The sequence below is a fragment of the Ciona robusta genome, chromosome 14, assembly GCF_009617815.1.
Source record: "Ciona robusta chromosome 14, ASM961781v2".
NCBI lineage: Eukaryota > Metazoa > Chordata > Ascidiacea > Phlebobranchia > Cionidae > Ciona > Ciona robusta.
Genome location: NC_143248.1, coordinates 5,536,854 through 5,560,455, shown reverse-complemented (window position 1 = coordinate 5,560,455; position 23,602 = coordinate 5,536,854). Strand labels below are relative to the sequence as shown.

General features: G+C 36.7%; 5 protein-coding genes across 7 annotated transcripts; 4 read left to right on the top strand and 1 right to left on the bottom strand.

Annotated features, from left to right (window-relative positions):
* Positions 1 to 660: 660 nt before the first annotated feature.
* On the bottom strand, positions 661 to 1,691 carry LOC149725355 (uncharacterized). Its single transcript, XM_089892451.1, has 3 exons — positions 1,531 to 1,691; positions 1,144 to 1,274; positions 661 to 854 (listed from the first exon to the last, which is right to left on the bottom strand). Exons 1-3 carry the CDS (start codon positions 1,562 to 1,564, stop codon positions 735 to 737), a joined length of 285 nt encoding a protein of 94 aa, XP_089748577.1. The 5' UTR covers positions 1,565 to 1,691; the 3' UTR covers positions 661 to 734.
* A 71-nt stretch (positions 1,692 to 1,762) lies between these two features.
* Positions 1,763 to 4,708, top strand: LOC149725354 (acyl-CoA:lysophosphatidylglycerol acyltransferase 1-like). Of its 2 annotated transcripts, none has more exons than XM_089892432.1 (2): positions 1,763 to 1,901; positions 2,330 to 4,708. In XM_089892432.1, the coding sequence occupies exon 2, from the start codon at positions 2,371 to 2,373 to the stop codon at positions 3,532 to 3,534; it is 1,164 nt and encodes a 387-aa protein (XP_089748558.1). In that variant the 5' UTR covers positions 1,763 to 1,901; positions 2,330 to 2,370; the 3' UTR covers positions 3,535 to 4,708. The 2 variants fall into 2 exon arrangements, with proteins under 2 accessions (XP_089748558.1, XP_089748559.1); XM_089892433.1 differs by having other exon boundaries at positions 1,863 to 1,886.
* Positions 4,709 to 4,862: 154 nt separating this feature from the next.
* LOC149725353 (acyl-CoA:lysophosphatidylglycerol acyltransferase 1-like) lies at positions 4,863 to 7,321 on the top strand. The gene has a single exon (XM_089892431.1). It carries the CDS (start codon positions 4,947 to 4,949, stop codon positions 6,129 to 6,131), a length of 1,185 nt encoding a protein of 394 aa, XP_089748557.1. The 5' UTR covers positions 4,863 to 4,946; the 3' UTR covers positions 6,132 to 7,321.
* LOC149725352 (protein wntless homolog) lies at positions 7,321 to 15,329 on the top strand. Of its 2 annotated transcripts, XR_016386497.1 has the most exons (11): positions 7,321 to 7,463; positions 8,671 to 8,765; positions 9,196 to 9,334; positions 10,442 to 10,755; positions 11,118 to 11,254; positions 11,490 to 11,658; positions 12,083 to 12,190; positions 12,486 to 12,752; positions 13,317 to 13,467; positions 13,790 to 14,352; positions 14,397 to 15,329. XR_016386497.1 is itself a non-coding variant. In XM_089892425.1 (10 exons), the coding sequence occupies exons 1-10, from the start codon at positions 7,358 to 7,360 to the stop codon at positions 13,888 to 13,890; spliced, it is 1,587 nt and encodes a 528-aa protein (XP_089748551.1). In that variant the 5' UTR covers positions 7,321 to 7,357; the 3' UTR covers positions 13,891 to 15,329. The 2 variants fall into 2 exon arrangements, 1 of the variants encoding a protein (XP_089748551.1); XM_089892425.1 differs by having other exon boundaries at positions 13,790 to 15,329.
* A 147-nt stretch (positions 15,330 to 15,476) lies between these two features.
* On the top strand, positions 15,477 to 23,522 carry LOC149725351 (protein wntless homolog A-like). Its single transcript, XM_089892427.1, has 9 exons — positions 15,477 to 17,253; positions 17,831 to 17,925; positions 18,281 to 18,428; positions 18,777 to 19,021; positions 19,431 to 19,564; positions 19,947 to 20,112; positions 21,160 to 21,519; positions 21,882 to 21,990; positions 22,068 to 23,522. The coding sequence occupies exons 1-9, from the start codon at positions 17,145 to 17,147 to the stop codon at positions 22,082 to 22,084; spliced, it is 1,383 nt and encodes a 460-aa protein (XP_089748553.1). The 5' UTR covers positions 15,477 to 17,144; the 3' UTR covers positions 22,085 to 23,522.
* Positions 23,523 to 23,602: the final 80 nt, after the last annotated feature.

Genomic DNA, 23,602 nt, shown 5'->3' with positions numbered 1-23,602 from the left:
ATGCTCAGCAGTTAGCACGAGGCAGTAGATGTATTCAGCGAGGCCAAAGATTCGCTTGTCCGTCAGGTTAAATTACTTTCCTTTGTTTCTGTCTGCAGAGTGTAACAGGTACACAAATTTGGTCTACAAAAATTCACGCCATAATTTGTATAAGTTAAACAGAAATCTTGTTTTAGAGTATAAATACTGATTTCTCAACAATGGAATTGGGAATGTTTTGTCAGACAATTTCAATCGATATCTACCAAAATATCAGTCTGCACATCAATATTGAGTCAGGAACTGCCATATTTTGTAGATTTACAGCAGAGCATATACATGGGTGTTGGGGTACTAGGTGGCCACTACAGTGTTTGTTAGGCAAAGAAAAGAAAACTACAGATATCGAGCATGGTTTGGATTGTTTATCAGAGTTTTATGTAGTAGTAAAACTAATTAAATATTATACAAGAAAAAATTGCAGAACATGATTTATTTCAAACCGTACAGTCCAGAGCGTTTTACCTAATTAATGAAATGTGATACAGTTACATTCTTCTATTTAAACTCGGATTAATTTTTGTTCAAGAATTCTTTTACACTGTCAGTACTCCACTTTGTGGTACTGAGAAATCTCTTTTCAGAGTTTATGTCATAACATAACAGCAAACAACTGCAGAATTCCTGATTAAATTTTAATTCATTTCAAAAACCAAGGTACATGGTGTTACATAAATACTGGATTCAAAGATTGTTTATTTTTGTCGATCACTGGCTGGCTTTGGTTCAATTGGTGTGGTTAGGTCAATGTCAAGCTTCTTATAGTTGAAGCCAACACCAGGAGTTTGTGGGATAAGGTAACCACTCTTTTGGACCTGTAGGAACATCCAGCATAGTTTATATGGCAAGCAGGAGGAATGACAAACCATGGTTAGACTTGATGAACACAACAGTCAATATATATTGACTATTGTATTTATTTCATCGGTTTTGTTTTGAAGATAAAATTCTTACTGGTCAGAACTGCATGAGAAAAAAGACATAGATTATAACACACTAGAAGTTAAAGGCATAATGTGCATGTTATAATTTGCAAGTGCTGGAGTAATGGGACATCCCAAGTCCCCTGGTTGTAAGACCTCACTCCTATTATAAAATACTTACAATGTATGTGGATGCTATGAGTGAGATGGTTCCAATTGCCAACATCACATTCCCATCAACACCAAATGGTTTCACTTTCATAGTTGGGAACTTATTGAAACTGGATGCATTGCGTGTTTGGAGAGCTGGAGCTAAATGTAAGATTACATAGTTAATGTTACTTGTATATTGTATACATATTTCTTGCTGGTGACCAACAAAAAAATCAATATTGAAATGTTTTGTTTGGTCTCACCGATACCTGCTCTATTGTTTTGTTAAAAAAATCACGCGTTCGTGTTAAAAATACAGAAAACATGCTTTATCGATATGTGTTATTTTATGCGTTTTTTAGACAATTATATGCACTTTAAAACATATGGTGCGCTTAAACTTGCTGTTACGTACCTCTTAAAACACGAAGAAGTTGTTTTGTAAACATTTTAAATCAATATTAACGTTTTAAAACCTTTCAATGTCAAACTTATCATAAAATGTTCGTCGAAATTTCTCACGTACGCTTTATATATGTTTATTTAGGCATAGAAATCTTATTATTGCTGTGACGTCATAACATTAAAAAGTTTTAATTTTTCCAATAAAATCTTTAACATAACTCATAATTTTATTTGAACGCAATATATACCATATAGTGATTAAAATAATATATATTTTCATTACTAGAAGCAATGCTTGCTAATTACAATACAAGCAAAATACCCATTGGCATGGCGACAGTGTAAAGTTGACTGTAGAGAAATCAGGTGTGAAGATTCTCGGTGAGGGGTCACACATATATAATGGTGTAACTACGGTTTAGTCATTCTGGTTTATGCTTTATGATTAAGTTTATGTTATTATTTTACTTAGAATGCCTAAGACATAAGTTAAAATATAAGATTTGAGACACAGCAAACGTACAGTGTGGGAATGTGGGATACTGGGATATAACATCCTATAATTATCTTACTATTGTATTGAATTAATTATTTAAGACTTTTGAATTATAAATTTAGGGGAATAATAAACTAAAGTATATGATGAACTATAGTAACTACCAACCTCTAATAAGTACCAAAGGTTTCTTTACTAGGGACAATATATTTTCTGGTTACAAAGTAACATACCAGTCTGTGCCCATTGCATGCCTTCCTGTAGAACCTCACCTATTAAGAATATAATAGAATTTAATCTTTTTATTTTGCAGTGTATTAAAACTTTTTATGAAACTGTACGATAAACAAGAAGATGGAAAACACAAGCAAGCTAAAAACAAATGAAATCTTAAGGTTTTTTGCGTCTGTTCCACTACTGTTGGTATGTGTGGTCCAAAATTTGATTTTCCCTTTACTTTACGTTCTTCTTTTAATATTAATGCAACCAGTAAGATTAGTAAGCAGCGAAACATTTTGGTGGGTTGAGGGAATGATTTATGACTCTTACCTTGCTATTGTTAGCTCATGGTCAGACCAGGCTGGGCATACAATACTTGAAAGTGGGGACGACATATCTAAAATAACTAATGATGAATCTCTACTTCTACTTAACCACCAAAGCCCTAGCGATATAGGGACCATAATGAGGTGTTTGCACGGGAAAAGTTTCATATTTTCCCGCACAATCTGGGTAATGGATTGGCTGTTTCAGTTCCTTAACTTTGGATGGGTTTCAAAATGCCACGGTGACTTTTTCCTCCTCCAACCCACAGATGCAAGAAGGTTGCCGAAGTGGTTTGTTGGTGATATATCCAAGTCTAATGCTACACAGCAAACCAGGCTTAGTGATTGCGTGAAGAATAATTTCTGGAGCAGGAATCGTAAATGGGTGATAGTTTTTCCCGAGGGTGGATTCCTAAGCAAACGAAGGAGTGGTAGTCAAAGATTCGCTCGTAAAAATGATCTCCCAATACTAGAGCATGTTGCCCTGCCTAGATCAGGTGCTGTGCAGTGTATATTGGATACCTTGGGTGTGGACGGGAAATATCCAGGAAAAAATGGGAATTCTCATCCCCCTACTGAAGATTTTTCCAATTCCCACCTAATAAAGTGGATTGTTGATGTAACAATCGGATACAATCGGCCTATAAGTATACTTGAACACATAATGGGTCATAATGGGCCGGCAACAATAACTGTTCACTACCGTATTTTCCCAGCAAATGAGGTGTTTAAGAGCAAAGGCAAGGGAGATAGTGAAACAAACCAACTCACTAACTGGTTATATCATCTCTATTATGAAAAAGAAAAATTGTTATCATATTTCTATGCCAATGGGTGTTTTCCGTCTAAAAGTGGGGGTAATGCTCCCACCCGAACCACCCCCCTGTTATACACTCAGTTGTTCCTGATCCATGTGTTTGGGGCTGTAGGAGTCTTCTTTACATATTGCTTGTTTTATTTGATTTTCAGTTAAGAATGTGAGATAGATAGTACGGTACGTAAAACATACGTATGTTAGTATGCACAGCAAATGTAATGCTTTTTTACAAAATTCACGTTTGTTTAATGCCGTACTGTAGCAAAATTTCTTTTATTTAAACAGTTATTTCATGCCTTTCTGTATTATTTCAATCGGAATAACTCCATGCCAACTGAAACCTTATTTCCTTCTATTGAATTTGATTTATTCAATGGGATAAGCTGTACAATAGCTGTGATATGTTTAAAATAGGGACTAATATTTGCATTATAAAAGGCTAGCCTAACATGTAATGGCGGACCCAAGGGGGTGAACAGGGGGGGCCCTTTTCCCACAAAAAAATTTTCTTTAAAAAAGTGATTAATTAGCAGAAAATAGAAAAAATTAAAACTCAAAATCAATGGTATAAATTTGTAGTTTTGTGTTTGACTATAAAAGTAAGATGGCCATGATACCTTTTAACTCTACCAGCAGTTACCTGCGTTTATCTAACTAGATTAACGAAACTGCAGTGCCTTCTTCTCTCATTTTATATTAACATTCTCGTTTTGTTGATTTCTACCTATTCGTACTAAAAGCATAAAGTGTAAACATAACCTTTTTAATGCTCACTCTAAACACGCGGTACATATATTTATTTTACAAAACTAAGCTTTTGTATGAGAAGCTGTATTAGGAACTTTATGTTCCAAATTATTGCTTATACCTTACTACAAATTTAAGGGTTTTATTTTTAAGTTCTTATTTAAACTTGTTTAGTTCTATTTACATTTTCCTGTGTTTTAAATTTTTTGTTGACACCATTCACCTGACCTAAACCATGTCTTAATTTTCCAATTAATAAATTTATAAAACTAAACCTTAAAAATGCAAGTAGCATATTTACATAATGTACATACATCATAATATTTAATTAAAATTTGAATGAACATTTTCGATGTTAATTTCCTGTTCTCTTATATTGATACCATACATCAGGGATTAAATAGGAAGTTGATTGTTTATTGTTTTCCTTTGTTACATATTAACAATAACAATACAAATTTTATGCATAATAATTTGCACTTTCGTTGTGCAGTTTCAATTTTATAACAGGTGTTTTGCGTGTTTATAATTTGTTCAATTTATGCAAATTCTGTGAAATTTAAATCTTTATTTTAACACTTAGCAGGTAGTATTAGTAAATGTTTTGTAGTTTATAATAATATGCCACTGTGAGTCATAAGGAGTCAATTCTACAATTCTACCTCAGTGTGATGTCATAAAGCAGAACAGTTTGTTACATTTTGCCAAAAATCTCAAAAGAGGATAAAAATCGTTTCTATTCTATACGGGAGAGGTTCTAAGGGGGCTGATTCAACAAGATTCAACTTGGTTACTTTCTTTGTTTCGAGTGCTTGAGCAAAATGGTGTCCCATACCCGCCAGTATAATTTTTCCACCTTCACAAATCTATGCTACAGAGTTATAATACTGATATATTGGCTTTACCAAACTATATTCGGACCCATATTGTTTGTTACTACTTTTGTTTTGCTGCAACCATTGAAGCTTCTAAGCAAGAAGTTTTTCTTGGCAATTGTAGACACCTTGTATGTGTTATACATGTCATCTGCTGGGTCATGGGGCGACTTGGCTGGACATACTTTCCTTCTGACTGGAGATGACGTATCAGTTATAGCAGGGGAGGAATCATTGCTTCTACTTAACCATCAAACCCCTGTAGATATAGCTGTTCTGATGAGGTGTCTGCATGCTACACCTAATGCAGCCGCAAGCACAATGTGGGTGTCTGACTGGCTTATACAATTTATCCCCTATGGCTGGATGGCAAAATGTCACAATGACTTTTTTCTTCTACAATCAGTTGACGCAAAAAGATTGAAAATGTTTTTTAAAAACTCTGAAACATCAAATGAGCTTGTACGACTTCAAAAATCTATTGTTGATAATTTCAGGAGCAGGAATCGTAAATGGGTGATAGTTTTTCCCGAGGGTGGATTCCTAAGCAAGCGAAGGAGTGGTAGTCAAAGATTCGCTCGTAAAAATGATCTCCCAATACTGGAGCATGTTGCCCTGCCTAGATCAGGTGCTGTGCAGTGTATATTGGATACCTTGGGTGTGGACGGGAAATATCCAGGAAAAAATGGAAGTTGTGACAATTCTGCTGGTTTTACTGCATTGGGCCCAACGACAAATAGGAATTCGAGCGATTCTTGTCCAATAAAGTGGATTATTGATGTAACAATTGGATACAAACAAACAATGAGTTGTAGTGAGTTCATAATAGGCCATCTCGGCCCGCAAACCATACATGTTCATTACAGAATCAAACCAGCAAGTGAAATAATTACTTCCACACCATGTAATAATGGTAACTATGATGTCACTAAGTGGCTTTATGAATTATTCTATGAGAAAGAAGAATTATTATCATATTTCTATAAGCATGGTAAATTTCCCTCGGAAAATGGCACTTCTCCTCGCGTTGCACCTTTGTATTATAGACATATTATAATGGTAAACATCTATGTTATTCTAGGTTGGGCTTTTATTTACAACATATGTTCTTTATGTTTTTCATTGTTTTAAATATACAGCAAATGTTTCGCCAAGTCTACTCAGTATTTTACAAGCACTGATGATAGCAACAGTTTTTGTGTGTTATACAAAAAATATATCATTAATAAGGTTACAATTATCATTATGGCAGACTGAGTAGACTTTGTGAAACATCTGCCATTGTAGGCTTTACTTATATTAAATTGGATTGATTTTAAACTGTTTTACCCAAAGAAACATTTTTCCACCTCTTTTTAAGTTATATTGCACAAGTGTTATAACAAAAAGTTTTTATATATACTTTGTTTGTTGTCATATATTTTGCTTTATTCATATACTTATCTAATGTTAAAGATATGAACCCCAATATGTTGTGATTTTTACAATCATATATATTCGTTAAACATAAGGAACCTCTAAGTTTCTGTGGTGAATCCAGTATATAATGTTTTGCATTACTTCATATGCACGGCCTGTACCCATAGTTACCTACTGTTAAAGATATAACGTCTTAACATGCTTACTCATAGTTGTTAAACACAGAGAACCTCATTGATTATTGTGGCGAATGTAATGTATTTTGGCTTTGCTTGTTTGTATAGACACCTAACAGCAGGGTAAACTCTAGGGTGACATTGTTAAAATACAGTTACACTTATAGTTGTCAAATATAGGGAACCTCATTGATTAATGTGGTGAATGCAATATACTTTGGCTCTGCTTGTTAGTATAGACACATAACAGCGGGGTAAAAGCTGTTTTAAGCTTAAAACTTTGGTTCCAAAATATGTTACCCCTGTTAAAAAACTTTGCCGCCAATATACTACGTACATACCTTTTAGTTTTAATTCCAATATTGTTACTATAGTAAATACCCAGATAGATAGAGCCATCTTCAATATTGATTTAAATACAATCAATATTTTCATTACTGAATTGTATTTTCCCTGCTACTGTGACAATACTATGATTGTTATTATGACATCACTGTGGTTGCTATTACCTCGTAAAGTGTTCCAAACAAAAAACTAAAACTAAAAATACCACTGCTTTTTATGTCGTTATCATATTTATGTCATATATTATATTCAAAATATGCACGTTACCAAATGTAGACTGCCCAATGCTAACTGTGATATGTTTATTATACTGTGAAAAACTTTACACTGTTTCCTATGTACTCTCAATGTATTACCTCGTTTGTGTTTTCATTTATATAGTTATACAGACAATCATAGAGCATTAGATAATCCAAGATGGCGGGCACTGTACTTGAGAACCTTTCCACTAAGAAGTTACTGATAATGGTGTTTGGTTTGCTGTGTTTGCTTATTGGATTCGTATTAATCGGAGCTCTTGTAGGTGAGATATTCACAATAATATTTAATGGATGAATGAATGTAACTTGCTTTATTCTTGCATGGCAGTTCAATGACAGTCGTTATAACACGGGTGTTCTGTTAGATACACCTCGTGCCCGCTTACAAATTACCACGTATGTAACTTATTTATTCTTGCATGGCAGTTCAATGACAGTCGTTATAACACGGGTGTTCTGTTTCATACACTTCGTGCCAGCTTACAAATTACCACGTATGTAACTTATTTATCCTTGCATGGTGTTCTGTTTCATACACCTCGTGCCCGCTTACAAATTACCACGTATGTAACTTATTTATCCTTGCATGGTGTTCTGTTTCATACACCTCGTGCCCGCTTACAAATTACCATGTATGTAACTTATTTATCCTTGCATGGCAGTTCAATGACAGTCGTTATAACACGGGTGTTCTGTTTCATACACCTTGTGCCCGCTTACAAATTACCACGTATGTAACTTATTTATCCTTGCATGGCAGTTCAATGACAGTCGTTATAACACGGGTGTTCTGTTTCATACACCTCGTGCCCGCTTACAAATTACCACGTATGTAACTTATTTATCCTTGCATAGCATTCTGTTTTATACACCTTGTGCCAGCTTACGAATTACCATGCACCTAACTTTGTGGTCAACCAATTTTATATTTTAACCAGTCAAAAGCCAGTCGAGTTTTGTTTCCAGTTTTTCTGTTATTGTGTGTTTGTGTTGCATAAACCTGAAATAGCCTAATGCTGAGTTAACTTTTATAAGTTATTATGTAAATTTCAATCTAGTAAATCATACCATTAATGATCTGTTAAATCCACATAAGTTACAATCAAGGCAGGACATTGGTTGTAACATCCATAATTACCACGTTAACTATACCTTTACATATCCTGTATTAAACATGTATTCAACACAACATGAAATCACCGTAGCAACATAACTGCCATGGAATCTCAACTTACCACGGCAATTTGTCACATTCCTCTTTTTATCTTACTCAAATCTAATAAAATTTTTATAAGAGTCAAACAGATAGTAAAATAGCATTTTTTCTGCTTCACTGATATAACCTTGTGCCCTTATGTCTGTAGCAATTTGTTTTATGCCATGGTGAATTGTATGTACTTTTCACGCACCTTCATTGACCCCCCCTTACACACCATGTATGCTTGTATTAACCCATATATCCGACCCCAGCACCTCGACCATCGATGACCATCCAGCAAACTGCGCAAGCTTGTCGAGGAAACCCCAAACAACAATTTGTTCTTCCTCGTGTTTGTCAGCACGCGGTAATTTATATTTATTTATTTTATAAATATATCTGTTCCATATGGGTGAGGTCTTATTGCATGACACGCCAGAGGACCTAAGGTTTAGGTCACAGTAGGCCCATTTATGTTTTAAATGTAAAGAAACATGACATAGTTTTTTAGTGTATTGATGTTAATTAACCAATTCCCCCTGAGGCACGTCATGGGACGACACACTTATTTCTTTTGTTCCCTGGCATACATTGCTGTAGGACCTCACTCATACAGAATAGAATGTGCATAAACAATGTTTGGGTAATGGTCAAACTCTGGCCTAAATCCCAGGTCCCATGGCGTGTCTTACTGTCGGACCTCACTCATATAGAATATAATGTACATATACAATGTTGGGGTAATGGGTCAACTCTGTTATAACCAGTCATAACCAAACCTCTAATCATCCCCACAGTCACTGGACCATGGAAGTCCCAATGACGTCGTATTTTCTGTGTTAATACCTAAAGGAGGAATGCCAATGATACCTTGGTTCCAATACATGTTGACTCTGCTTTCATTCAGCAATGTTTATAAACATGATAATCAATATGGTGGGTGTTGTAATATATGTAGGTAGGGATGCACATTACAGAATAATTAGGTATTCTAGGATATCCTAAAATACTTTAATTCGAATCTAGAATTCAGAATCTAGAATTTCGAATCTTTTTATATTTATAGGAAAAAAAAATTTTACCCACAAAAGTCAGTTTATTGACCCATTCATAACAGCCTTGTTGGATCTTGAGTTGTAAAATGATCAAAAATTGTACTATTGAGTAGTTTTTGCGTCATGAAACGTATAGCAGGCTATGAAAAGACGTTGCGAAACGTTTACTCTTGAAAGTCCCACAAACACAAAAATATTTTTTTTCAAAATTAATAAGTTTCAAAAATTGTTAATATAGTATATGAGATGACGTGTAATGACGTCATTAAACAGAATACCGAATCCCGTAATTAGATTCGAATACAAAAAGACTCGAATCTCACGGATTCGAAATTCTGTAATGTGCATCCCTATATGTAGGCCTATTCATTAATCCATATTATATAAAAGAAAATATAGGTGCATAAATACATGAGAAAATATGTGAAAGGCTTATGTATCCCTAAAAAACATCTCATGAAACTAACGAATATTTTACAAAAGTAACTACAAAGCTGTGAAGCATTTTTACCAAATGATGAATGTATTAAATTTTGAATATAGTAGGTTGGGGGAAGATGGGACACCTTTTTATTCTATTTTCTCGACCTACTAGGTAGTAAACTAAGAACATTCAAACAATTATAAAACCGTATCCTCACGACTCTCATAGACCGTTGTTAATTGTTTAAAACACGATCAGGATATTTAGATATTATGTGCTAAAGGTGTCCCATCTTCCCCCACCCTACTCTATATTTCTTGAAGAGTGTTTAAATTCTGCATGCACAATACATGAAAAATGAGAGAAAAATGTTATGTAAGCTTAAATATACAATAATATGTACATCAGAAAATGTAAACAAATATCATGTATTCATACATCGTAGGTAAAATAATAAAAATTCTTATATTTACGAATGAAACAGCCCTCATATATATGAAAAAATATCATGTATTCATATGTAAGAATATAATATAATGGCAGTCTCACCAACCCTACTTTTAGTCCCAGGTACCCAGCTACACATGAACATTACCCTGGCATACAGTGACCATCCTGCTGCCCATATTGAACATGATGTATGGACTCTTCTCGCACAATCGGATGAGGTTATCAGAGATTATGAATGCACGTTTGATTACGAGAAATCGGAGCAATCAGACGACCACCAATACGACTGTGACTACATGTACCTTTTCCAACTTGGGTCTGTCCCGCATAAATATTATTTGGTCAACATAAGACTGCCTGTTGATGAGAGACACCCAGAGACTTCTAAGAATATGAAAACGGGGAAAATTACAGAAGCCAACACAGTGGTAGGTGCTTTATATTTATGGTGTGGTGAATGCTATTCTATAAGGGTGAGGTCCTACAGTGATGCATGCCATGGAACCTAGGATTTAAGCCAGAGTTGTCCCATTACTCCAACATTGTATATGCACATTCTACTCTATATGGGTGAGGTCCTACAGTGAAGCATGCCATGGGACCTGGGATTTAGGGCAGAGTTGGCCCATTACCCCAACATTATATATGCACATTCTATTCTATATCGGTAAGGTCCTACAGTGAGGTAATATCCAATGATTGTGTCACATATACTGTAATCTATAATAACATCTTGGCCTGGAACCTTACAAGCTGTACCTGCATCTTGTATTCAGTTATTACCTTACAGACCATCACACAAACTGGAGGTTTTACAAAAGTTTGGATCAGTTTAAAAGTTGCTTTGTTCACTACCATGATATTTCCTCTGGTTTGGTTTTGGAGGCGAGTTTCTTCACTTTCAAGAAAATCTTTGCTGATTGAAAAGTAAGTGTATTTATGGTGTATGGAAGTATACGTATGCATATAGTGTTTAAAAGTATGCCGGTGTATTAGAAGACAGCCATGTTGCTTTACTTTCCAAGACGTACAAAGTGTAAGTGTAATAATATTGGCAAATTGTCAGCCATATCGAAAGTTGCACACTGCCATAAAAGTAAAATTGGTTGTGCAACACAACTATGTATGAACTCGAACATGTTTATAAACACCTCCCTCCCAGATCAATCTTCGCTCTCGGCCTCTCCCTGTTGTTCCTCAATCTCCCGTTAGAGTTGTTCACCATCTTCCTCCATGCTCCCTGGATGTTGCTCTTCACTGATCTTCGACAAGGTTTCTTCTACGTTGTCCTCCTGTCATTCTGGGTCATCTTCATAGGGGAACATCAGATGGTAGGTAACTATATATGTGTGGTTAAGTAGGTAGGCTGCTATATACATATAGTACTGTGGGGTAAGATGGGACACCTTTCGCACACAATATCTAGAAGCCCTGAACATGTTTTAAACAAAAAACAATGCTATTTTAGATGGACTATGAAATACTTTGGATGTTTTTTGTTTAATATTACAGCCTGTACTCACACTCATTTAGTGTCCCATCTTACCCCAACCCACTGTATGCAAACAAGTAGGTTAGTATATACATAAGAATTCCATGCTTTATACAGGCGTATATTGTATATGTTGACTTGAATAAGCATTACACATTGGAGTAAAGTTTTGCAATTCTGAAGTGCAACCTGGGCAGCATATACGCAAACTTGCTAATACTTTATGCCGCTCAATGACATCATAATACCCTTTATCCCCACAGGACCAAGCTCATAGAAACAAAATATCTTCGTATAAATGGCAACTTGGTAGTATTTGCGTCACTACGTTATCCTTGCTTGGATTTGAACTTGCAGAGAGAGGAATGCAGGTGTGGCTTGTGTGACTGAACTATAATGTTCTGTATTTTAAATACTATATCTACAAATATCTTGCTGCTGTTAGTGCCATGCATATCATAATTAAAAAACTCGTGTTTAAGCAAAAGATAGCGAATTCACAGCTCTGACAACAATTTCTATAATAGTAATCAAACTGGTCGGTATCACCCGCAAAGTTACATACGTAAACGGGCATGAGGTGAACGAAACGGACCACTCGTGTTATATTGACTGTTCAAATTTCCTAAGAATTAAAGCAAAACTAAAATAATTCATTGTTTTCAGATCATGAACCCCTTTGCCACTGTATGGTCCCACCCATCTGCAGCTCTAGCACTCCTAGTGGTAGCGAGTATTGGTGGAGGAATCTATCTCCTCCTTATTTGCTTCCTCGTGTTCAAAGTTTTCCGATCGATTCGTTTCAAACGAAAGTTCAATTTATCAAAAGAAAGATCTGAATATTTCATCTCGGTCGTCAACAGATTTCGAACCTTGATGTTGTTGTCTGTGGTCACTGCAAGTCTCACTGTTGTCTTCTTTATATTGGAACAAGTAAGTACAATAACAATATCAGACGAAGACTGCTATAGGAATTCACTCATATAGAATAATGTGTGCATATGCATTGTTGGGGTAATGGCCAACTCTGGTTAAAATCCCAGGTCCCATGGTGTGTCTCACTGTAGGACCTCACTCATATAGAACAGAATGTGCATATACAATGTTGGGGTAATGGGCCAACTCTAGTCAAAATCCCAGGTCCCATGGCGTGTCTCACTGTAGGACCTCACTCATATAGAACAGAATGTGCATATACAATGTTGGGGTAATGGGCCAACTCTGGTCTAAATCCCAGGTCCCATGGCATGTCTCATGGCATGTCTAGGACCTCACCCATATAGAATAGAATGTGCATATACAATGTTGGAGTAATAGACCAACTGTTGTTTGGTCACATTTAAATGAACTGTATTTGCATGATATAAATAACACAAAATCGTATTCAAATGCTCCTAACCCCCCAGAAATTGAACAAAATGTCCAAGGCACGACATTATATTATCCCATGACATAAATATCCCAACAAACAAAACGTAACCAAATCCCCATCCCCAGAAATTGGACGGGGTGTTTGAAGGTTTATTCTCCAAGGATGTAGAAGTGGCTTCAGCGTTCTTCACTGGGGTGTATGGCTTGTGGAACATTTATATTTTCCTCATATTATCCTTGTATGCGCCATCACATAAACTATATGACTTGGATAATGGTAGGTTGATTATTCATTCTTAGTTTAGTATATACCATGCTGTGTCGCATGGCAAATGAAATGTTGGCATGATAAAGATGACGTTCTTAATTTATATGTCAAACTATGCATGGCAAAAAAAGATTATTAATTGTTTAATGTAAAAATAATTAATTTTATCTTAATTTTACATATGCTAACTTGTGAATGGCACGAGGTGTACTAAACAAAACACTTGTGTTATAACTAACAACTGTCATTGTTCTGGCGTGTGAGGATAAATTAGTTACATACGTTCATTCAATTTACTTTAACCTCCATAATATTCCCAACTTTGTTTCAGACGAGAATTCTGAACAAGAGCTAGTTGGCGTGCATCAGAATCTGCTGAATAATCATAGCGACCTGTTTGAAATGACTCAGCAAAAAGAGAGAGAGGATTAAACGCTGACTCATGACGATGAAAAGTTTGTAAACAATTTTATTTCGCACAATATTTAGACAAGACTATAACCACATGAAATATAGGGTTGGCTGTTTACCTTGTAAAATGGGATAATTGGCCAACTCTGGCCTGAATTCCAGGTTCCATGGCATGCCACATTGTAGGTACCTCACCATATAGAATAGAATGTGCATATACAATGTTGGGGTAATGGACCAACTCTGGCCTAAATCCGAGGTCCCATGGCATGCCTCACTGTAGAACCTCACCCATATAGAATAGAATGTGAATATACAATGTTGGGGTAATGAGCCAACTCTGGTCTAAATCCTAGATCCCATGGCTTGCTCTTTATATAAGTATGACTGTCACTGCCTACACTCCAATCAAATCTTCTTCCTAATTAAGCCTTTATCTTTATACAACGCTTGTTAAGGTGGTAGCATATGTAGGTGCCTTGTGTTTTTGCAATCATTCTGTAAACTATTCCATTTTTCTATCAAAGTTTTCTGTAAACGTGAGTGGTGTTAAGGTTCAAAATTTTGTTGTACGCAATGTTCATCTTTCCTGCTTACGTTGCTTTTCGTAAATGATTTTTAGGTCTGCTTAGCATAAATATTTCTTTTTTTGTTTTTTTTTAAGCGGCATTTACACCAAGGAGTAGCTAACCTTAATGTAAAAGTATAAACAAAAAAATATTACACCCAGCGTTGTTCAGCGCAGGTCAGCGTAGATATTTCTTTGTATTTCTTCTTTTAAAGAGGTGTTTACACTTCAGCGTAGCTTTTTTAGTTCAACCATACTTCATCTATTTAATCATACAATCAAACGTCTATAATTAAATCATATTAAAAGCAATGAAATATAATTCTACATGACACACGCGCAGTATTACACAACTACTATTACACTTTCAGCAATTATGTGTTTGATTTATATTTGCCAAAATATGTTTTTCTACTTTTTTACACCCAGTAAATTTGACTTTCATTTTTGTAGCAAATGTTAAACTAAAACTATTCCAAAGCTGCACTGTAAATACTAAAGCTTCCACCCTTGTATAACAATGCTTCTCAACCCCTGGCTCAATATTTCAATTAATTGGGTCGTCTACTACAGTAATTCACAAATCTTTTTCTGCTATTATAAAAGTTAATTTTTTTTTATGCTTAACACTTTTTGTGTGAAATTTAATTCCAGAAAGTCGCCAAAGCTTTGCTATTACTATATGGTCAGACCTAATACTTGGGTTGCTGCTAAAAGGTTGAGAAGCACTTTGTTATTACATTAACTGGTGCCTTTGTTTTATAATAGTATCCAGATATTCCTTGCACAGTTTATACAGTATTACTACATGGGTCTTATCTTACTAATAATTTCCACTTTGTCATATTGTGGTAACTTCTGTTTGGTAATAAAGCAGCTCAAATATTGTAAAGGTGATTGTTTTTAGAAGTCACAGTGTAACATGTATAGTAATGTGGTATAATAGGGTGGGGGAAGACGAGGCACCTTTAGCACATAATATCGAAATATCCTGATCGTGTTTTAAACAATTAACAACTGTCTATGGGAGTTGTGAGAATACAGTTTCTAATTCTTAGAATGTTCTTTGTTTTTCACTGAATGGGATCTTCCCCCACCCTACTGTATGAATTATAACGATAACAGAACACAGGTGCTGTGGTCAAAATGTAATAACACATAATTACTCCACACTCACAGTCTTATTCAGACCACATGTTACATTACATTGTTTTAGTATTTAATGTAGGGTGGGGTAAGATGGTACGCGGGGCAAGATTTATAATTTTTTTTTAAGGGTTTCTAATTTGATATTTAGACGAAAAAACATTTTTTAACATCTTTAGATTTTTTTTCGTCCGCTTTTTACATTGATTTTGTATTTATAGCATATAATATCTGTGTTATGCACTGGTGTATACATGCTTATATATGCCATATACGTTCACACGCCTATCTAATCTTAGCGGGTTGTACAGTTTATTTATACCAACCATAATGTTGGTGCGGGTTTGTATTGGTTTAGCTTCAAGTTTAGTTTGTTTTTACTTCGACGCCGCAACTACAGTTTATACAACGTTAGCGGAGGTTGAAAGTTCATTCTCCCGTGAGCGAATCGTATGCTGTGTTTATGTAACGTATTGGTATCAACACTGCTTATCACTTGTTCACAGGGTGCCGTTTATTCTATGGTCTCTTAGAATATGGTGACAAAAACCAATATATAGTATTGTGGGGTAAGATGGAAAACGTTAACACATAATGTCCCACATTTCCCAATCTTGTTTTAACAGCCATAGCATAAGCCCACGGTTCGTTTTCATGCGATATCGCTTCTATATTTAGCACTTTTAACAACATGAAACCATTTGCATGTAAAATACCACAGTTGCTTATACCGAGCTAGTAATAACACAAGGTATACGTCATACCGCGTCGAATTCCGCTTTGCAAGTTAGATGTGGTTGATTAAGCTTGTGATAAAATGCATGGCATGTAATTTAGATAAGCGGTAACGATTTACTGGCTGCAATTTAAGCGTAAAATCATCTCTGCTTGCCCTTCGGTGATGCAGGGTATGGCAACATAATGTGTTTAGCAAGCACGGTGTGTAAGTAGCGCTACATATCGTGTGTATGTAGAAAGGTGTAGACCTTTTTGTTGAAAATTTATTGACCCTACAGCAGATATACTAGACAGTTTAGGCAGTTACATAGAGTATAGACCTTGGGCAAGACACTTAACTGCAATTGCTCCATTCCAACGCTCACTAATGGGTTGTATTTAAATCTGTAGATTAATGCAACATTAGGCGTTAAATAAACAGAGTCCTACGGCAGTAACGCTACATAGTTTATGTAAGAGGTGTATAAGCACATAACTTTTTGTTGAAAGCTATTGGGAGTCTTACGACTGTACCTTTAGCGTATTTGGCAGAAAGTCAAAACAGACAAGCGGCAGTTACTTTATATAACCATTTCGTATAAGATAATTTGCTTTGGGCGCATGTGTTCTTGAGCAAGACACACGACTACAATTGCCCCAATCTACTGGTCACTAATGTGTCCCAAATTATCCAGAAAGTTATACACGTGGTAACTCGTTAGCGGGCAATAGGTAACAGAATACTCGTGTTATAACGACTGTCGTTGCAACGCCAAATTCATTCATTCGTTACACAGAGATATTTAACCGAGCGTTGTGTATTACTGCATCTATAGCTTTCTAGATGGATGATATTCGTTTGAAAATCAACTTGACTTTAAAACAGCTGATCGTCGCATCGTCAGCTTACGTTGTTCTATTTGTTGTGTTCATAATACTCGGCAGCGTCGTAGGTGAGTTGACATAAGCTTAGTGTATGTATAAGATGTTTCATGTTTCTCTTTTACGGTCCCTTCTTATACCGTTGCAAGTCTCAGTAGGTACGCGATTGCATTATAACCGAGAGACACTGGTATTATTCACCGGCGCCTTGGCCAAACGGTTAGCGCGCCTGCCTGTAACCCAGAGGTAATGGGTTGAAGTATTGTCGCTGCAACCACTGTGGGCATATAAGACACTTAACGGTAATTGCTCCAACCCAGTGGTCACTAATGGGTTGCCTAAATTATCAGCCATATACATGACAAATCTAAAGAAAACAATCACCCCCAACTCGCAAACTGGCACGAGGTGTATAAACACCCGTGTTATAACGACTGTCGTTTTCCGGCCACGCGAGGATAAAGTACGCTACATTTATTCTACAGACGATTATCATAAATATACAATAATATATTGTGACTGTATTACTCTATATATTCCACAATTAGCAACATCAGACATAACGTATAATATAGATTAAATCTAGTTACAAGAAGCGCAATGAATGCTACTTATAACAACATAAATCAACGTTCTACTTTATTTCAGCACCACAAACTACGTTTGTTACGTTACAACAAGGCTCACATTGTATCAGCAACAAATCTTTGGGCGTCGTTGAACTAAGTGAATGTCAAGTCCATGTAAGTAAACAAGGAATAAATGTGTTTGATCCGACACCATAGAAATATTATGTTGAACAATAAGAAGTTCTGTTCTATATGAGTGAGGTTCTACAGTGAGGCATTGTATATGCAGATTCTATTCTATATGGGTGAGGTCCTACAGCGAGGCACGCCATGGGACCTCGGATTTAGATCAGAGTTGGCTCATTACCCCAACATTGTATATGCACATTATATTCTATATGGGTGAGCCGGTGAGGTACCTACAATGTGGCAAGCCATGGGACCTGGATTTAGGCCAGATTTGGCCCATCACCCCAACATTGTAATGATGTTATCACACCTTTCAGGATCTTTTCTTTATACCTTTTAGGATCTCAGTAATGTTGAATACAACCAGCAAGATGTGAAATACTGGATTCGCATTGGGGGTCTTCAAGATGGATTGATTATTACTAAATGGATGAGGTTTATGTTGGTGTATTTGGAAATCAACCATGCGGGGGCCAACAACACTCAAGGTAAACTGGGGTGATTGTGATTTGGGTACATTGCTGGTTGAATGTAACTTATTTATAAAATCTTCCTCGTGGCGGGGCTGCAACAGTCGTTATTATAACACGAGTGTTCATACACCTCGTGCGTCCTGCGTATGTAATTTATTTGTCCTCGCATGGCGGGCAACGCCAGTCGTAATAACACGGGTGTTCTGTTTCATACACCTCGTGCCCGCTTACAAGTTACCTCGTTTGTAACTTTATGGGTGATGTAACGCGACGTAAAAGAAGATTACCATCCTAAGTTTCCACGTTTGTATTGCTTCAACATCCCATAAATACAAGATTTAAACCATTGTGTGTTATCTACAGTGGATAGGTTGAAGACAACGATGACATCCAAGCTATACACAGCACCAGAGGATAACACATGGAAACTTCTTTACCAATCTACTAATGAAGTGTATCTAGAAAGCAACGGATGTTCAAACCAGCCTTTGTGCGATTCAACCCAACTCTTACGCCTTGAACCTCTCACTTACCATCAATACATGATGGTGGTAACCTTCCCTAGGAATTTCTCACCCAAGGCCATGATACTAAAGATTAATGCAAAGGTGTTATAATTTTACAGTGGAATGAGGAGTACGAGCCTTAAATGTATTATATGAAGAAATATATGATAGAGTGGAGAAAGATGGGACATTTTTTCATTCTATTTTTTCGTTTTATTAGGTAGCAAACAAAGAACATTTAAAGAATTATAAAAACCGTATCCTCACGACTCCCATAGACCGTTGTAAATTGGTTAAAACACGAGCAGGATATTTGGATATTTTGTGTTAAAGTGTCCGGTCTTCCCCACCCTACTATCTCACAGAATACAACCGGTTTGACTTCATTAATATTGGTTATGTTTTTCATATATACTTAGTTCTGACGGCTGTTTGCTTACGAGAATCGTCCAACTTCATGATCTACTGAATTTTTACAGTTACAATAAGTCTAATTATTGTACATTTCCAGGCGATCTTCCAAACAAAGAGATTCACTTTAACATTTATTGGAATACGTTTGGTTCCCACCCTGATATTGTTGATCACAACATTCTGGTTTCACAACGTAATATCACATCTGCCATCTAAAACAGCGTTACACAGGTGTTTTACATCAGTACTTAATTTATATGCATTGTAATCTGGTTTGACAGTTTATATGCACATTCTATTCTATATGGGTGAGGTCCTACAGCAAGGCACACCATGGGACCTGGGATTTAGTCCATAAAGTGGACCCATTAACCCAACAGTGTATATGCACATTCTATTCTATATAGATAAGTTCATAGTTTGTATACTTTGGGTGGGGCCTTATGGGCATACCAGCGGACCTCGGACGTAGACCAGAGTTATCCAACTCTACCTGGAAATTTTAGCAGTATTTCCATGGTAAAAACAATGTTGCCTAAAAGTTGACTTGCCTTCCTTGTCTTTAACATGACGAATAATAATCCCCCCGTCTTAACGTATTTATACCATCCAGGTCCATCATATTACTCGGCATTACAACAGCGTTGGTGGATTTCCCATTCGAGCTTATCGTAATGTTCTTTGATGCTGGATGGCTACTTGCTATCATTAGGCTTCTTACACAAGCCAACTATGCTGCGCTTCTTATCTTCTGGGTTGTGTTTATGGATCAACATAAGGTGGTTTATGTAACTTAATAGTAAACATGAGGTGTTTGAATACACCATGTGTGTCTGGTGTATAAGAAGACACCCATGTTATAACTCGACAGTGAGCATGAGGTGTATGAATACACCATGTGTGTCTGGTGTATAAGAAGACACCCATGTTATAACTCGACAGTGAGCATGAGGTGTATGAATACACCATGTGTGTCTGGTGTATAAGAAGACACCCATGTTATAACTCGACAGTGAGCATGAGGTGTATGAATACACCATGTGTGTCTGGTGTATAAGAAGACACCCATGTTATAACTCGACAGTGAGCATGAGGTGTATGAATACACCATGTGTGTCTGGTGTATAAGAAGACACCCATGTTATAACTCGACAGTGAGCATGAGGTGTATGAATACACCATGTGTGTCTGGTGTATAAGAAGACACCCATGTTATAACTCGACAGTGAGCATGAGGTGTATGAATACACCATGTGTGTCTGGTGTATAAGAAGACACCCATGTTATAACTCGACAGTGAGCATGAGGTGTATGAATACACCATGTGTGTCTGGTGTATAAGAAGACACCCATGTTATAACTCGACAGTGAGCATGAGGTGTATGAATACACCATGTGTGTCTGGTGTATAAGAAGACACCCATGTTATAACTCGACAGTGAGCATGAGGTGTATGAATACACCATGTGTGTCTGGTGTATAAGAAGACACCCATGTTATAACTCGACAGTGAGCATGAGGTGTATGAATACACCATGTGTGTCTGGTGTATAAGAAGACACCCATGTTATAACTCGACAGTGAGCATGAGGTGTATGAATACACCATGTGTGTCTGGTGTGTAAGAAGACATCCATGTTATAACTTGACAGTGAGCATGAGGTGTATGAACACACCATGTGTGTCTGGTGTATAAGAAGACATTCATGTTATAATTTGACAGTGAGCATGAAGTGCATTAACAAAACATCTATGTTGTTACGACTCTCATTGCCTCGTCACGCTAAAACAAGTTAAATTATTTTATTAAGCTCTCGTACACACAGGTCAACAATCACCCAAAGCGTCAACTACGTCTCCGTATCTACATTGGAACAATATGCGTCTTCTTATCTTTACAAGCTGTAGCAAACCTCACAATACAAGGACTTGTACTCGCCAACCCATTTAATATAAACCTCACACTCAATTTGGTAGAAGCTCTCCTTGGTGTGGTTATGTTTGGCTACTTGCTTGTAAACCTCTTCGCCGAAGCAGCATCGTTTATTTCCGCATCTGATACTTCTGTTTGTGGGGTTTTACCCTTAACCATGAGGTTACGACTGCTGATCATTCATTTCATCATCACGGATGTTGTAACGGTCATTTACTCAATCCTTACTGAGATATACAAGATGGATGTTAAGGTGAAGTATTAGATTGTATTACGCCCATGCTGATAGGTTCTGTGAAATATTCGTTGGGTCCTACGGCGAGACATACAGAGATGGCGTGCTTGTCTATCACACTAACACCCAGGGTGCTACCGTCTAGTTCTCATTGAAGCAGTTTATAAACACCCAATGATAAAAATTCCATTCTATTAGGGTAAGGTCTTCAGTGAGCCATGCAGGTATATTACCCCAACACCCAGGGTGCTACCATCTAGACTCCACTGAGGCAGTTTATAGACACTTAATAATAGGGTTTCTATTCTATACGGTAGCGGTTTTACTTCATAGCACGCCAGTTGGCCTGTAATCTCACGATTATTCTAAATGCTTCACAGGGTTCCAGTTGCTCTGGTTTATACACTATCACGTTCTACCTGTGGAACATACAAGCTTTTGTTATCATGATTTTGTACTCGCCAAGAAAAAGTGAAATACCAAATCAAGGTGAGAACACATCCTTGTTATAACTCATACCATGTATGTCAAGTATAAAATCTTACAAACATTGTTTCTTGTTACAGCACTACAGGAACAGTAGCCACAGCCCAAGTATTGCTCCGTGAAGATATAGACAACTGAAACTACTTTATAATAATATAGTAGGGTGGGGTAAGATGGGACACTTTTAGCATAGAATATCAAAATATTCCGATCGGGTTTTAAACAGTTAACAACGGTATATGGTTGTCTTGAGGATACGGTTTTATAAGTCTTTGAATGTTATTTGTTTACTACCAAATGGGACGAGCAAACAAAATGAAAATGTGTCCCATATCCCCCCACTCTACTGTAATAACAACTTTGTTGTCTAAATGATTACGGCTGCGAAGATTAAAGAATGGGAAAAATGAAACGACAGGGCATAGCGACACAACGCCAGTCGTTATTTCCCGCTAACTAATTTGCATATAACACGTGTTCTGTTTCTTTTGCGGGAATCAGATCTCATTTACATTCTATGTAAATATGTTTGGGATTGTCTTGTTTCCAATATACCACTTCAAATGGGATTCACCATATTCACAGCCATTGCTATGGGACAGTGCATGGGGAGTTCGCATTGAACGATATCGTGTCCAATACTGCTACCACATGTGCGTCTGTGTCTTTCAGCAAGATGCTTAACAACAATTGCCCCAACCACGGATTGTCTGAACTGTCAACCCATACGTGGTTGCTCGTAAGCGAGCATAAGTTGTATGGAATAGAACACCCGTGTTATAACGACTTTCTTTGCCCCGCTAGGCGAGGACAAATAAGTTAAATACGTGCTAACTTGTAAGCGAGCTTAAGTTGTATGGAACAGAACGCCCGTGTTATAACGACTGTCGTTGCCCTGTCACGCGAGGATAAATAAGTTCATCCATGTGACCCAACCGTTGGCTAATTACATAAACTTTATATCACATGGCCCAGACAACTTTACTTAATTTTCTTTTACATTTTTTAGTACAACCGCAAAAATGAAACATTGTTTTTGTTTTATTTACTAAGAATTAGTAACTTGTTATTATTTGTATATTTTGCTGCAGTGTTTTATATCTACGTAAAAACTAATTTGTTATATTACGTTCCAAGATGTACATTTGTCACTTAAACATCTATTTACACCACATTTGCGCTTTTTGCATTGGGTAAAATATCATGTGCACTCGTAACACGAAGCAGCAATTAAAGACTTAACGTTAATTGGCCGTTATGAACGCCGTGCTAAGTTCGGCGTTCAAATCTTTCTTAGAAGTAAAATAGTCGCCGACAAGAGTAGCACGTATATCCCATGGGGTTTCCCATAGCGCTATACAGCTATAATACTAATGGTTTATGCGTCAGCCTTTAATGGGGCATGGAATACTCGACTCGTGATAGATCATTGCTATATGTTTACTGCGGTATGTTATTTGCGCCCTACATATATACTGGCATGTGCTGTTACTGTGTAATGTATTCATGTCATTTGCGATGACTTGTAAAACAGCATTAGCGTGTTTGTCATAAGGAAGTGCTTTGCAGTCAGTTGGCACTTTGGTTTTGCTAACGGCAGTTGCAGACAGCCGTG

What these genes read in the sequence shown, in the direction of transcription:
- LOC149725355 (XM_089892451.1), bottom strand. Translation starts at nt 1,564, where the DNA reads ATGTTTACAAAACAACTTCTTCGTGTTTTAAGAG. An exon ending in ACTTCTTCGTGTTTTAAGAG is followed by an intron (nt 1,275 to 1,530) that starts GTACGTAACAGC and finishes TCTTACATTTAG; the next exon opens with CTCCAGCTCTCCAAACACGC. An exon ending in TCATAGCATCCACATACATT is followed by an intron (nt 855 to 1,143) that starts GTAAGTATTTTA and finishes ATGTTCCTACAG; the next exon opens with GTCCAAAAGAGTGGTTACCT.
- LOC149725354 (XM_089892432.1), top strand. Translation starts at nt 2,371, where the DNA reads ATGGAAAACACAAGCAAGCTAAAAACAAATGAAATCTTAAGGTTTTTT.
- LOC149725353 (XM_089892431.1), top strand. Translation starts at nt 4,947, where the DNA reads ATGGTGTCCCATACCCGCCAGTATAATTTTTCCACCTTCACAAATCTA.
- LOC149725352 (XM_089892425.1), top strand. Translation starts at nt 7,358, where the DNA reads ATGGCGGGCACTGTACTTGAGAACCTTTCCACTAAGAAGTTACTGATA. An exon ending in TAAACATGATAATCAATATG is followed by an intron (nt 9,335 to 10,441) that starts GTGGGTGTTGTA and finishes CCCTACTTTTAG; the next exon opens with TCCCAGGTACCCAGCTACAC. An exon ending in ACTATATGACTTGGATAATG is followed by an intron (nt 13,468 to 13,789) that starts GTAGGTTGATTA and finishes ACTTTGTTTCAG; the next exon opens with ACGAGAATTCTGAACAAGAG.
- LOC149725351 (XM_089892427.1), top strand. Translation starts at nt 17,145, where the DNA reads ATGGATGATATTCGTTTGAAAATCAACTTGACTTTAAAACAGCTGATC. An exon ending in TCTAAAACAGCGTTACACAG is followed by an intron (nt 19,565 to 19,946) that starts GTGTTTTACATC and finishes TATACCATCCAG; the next exon opens with GTCCATCATATTACTCGGCA. An exon ending in TATACAAGATGGATGTTAAG is followed by an intron (nt 21,520 to 21,881) that starts GTGAAGTATTAG and finishes AATGCTTCACAG; the next exon opens with GGTTCCAGTTGCTCTGGTTT.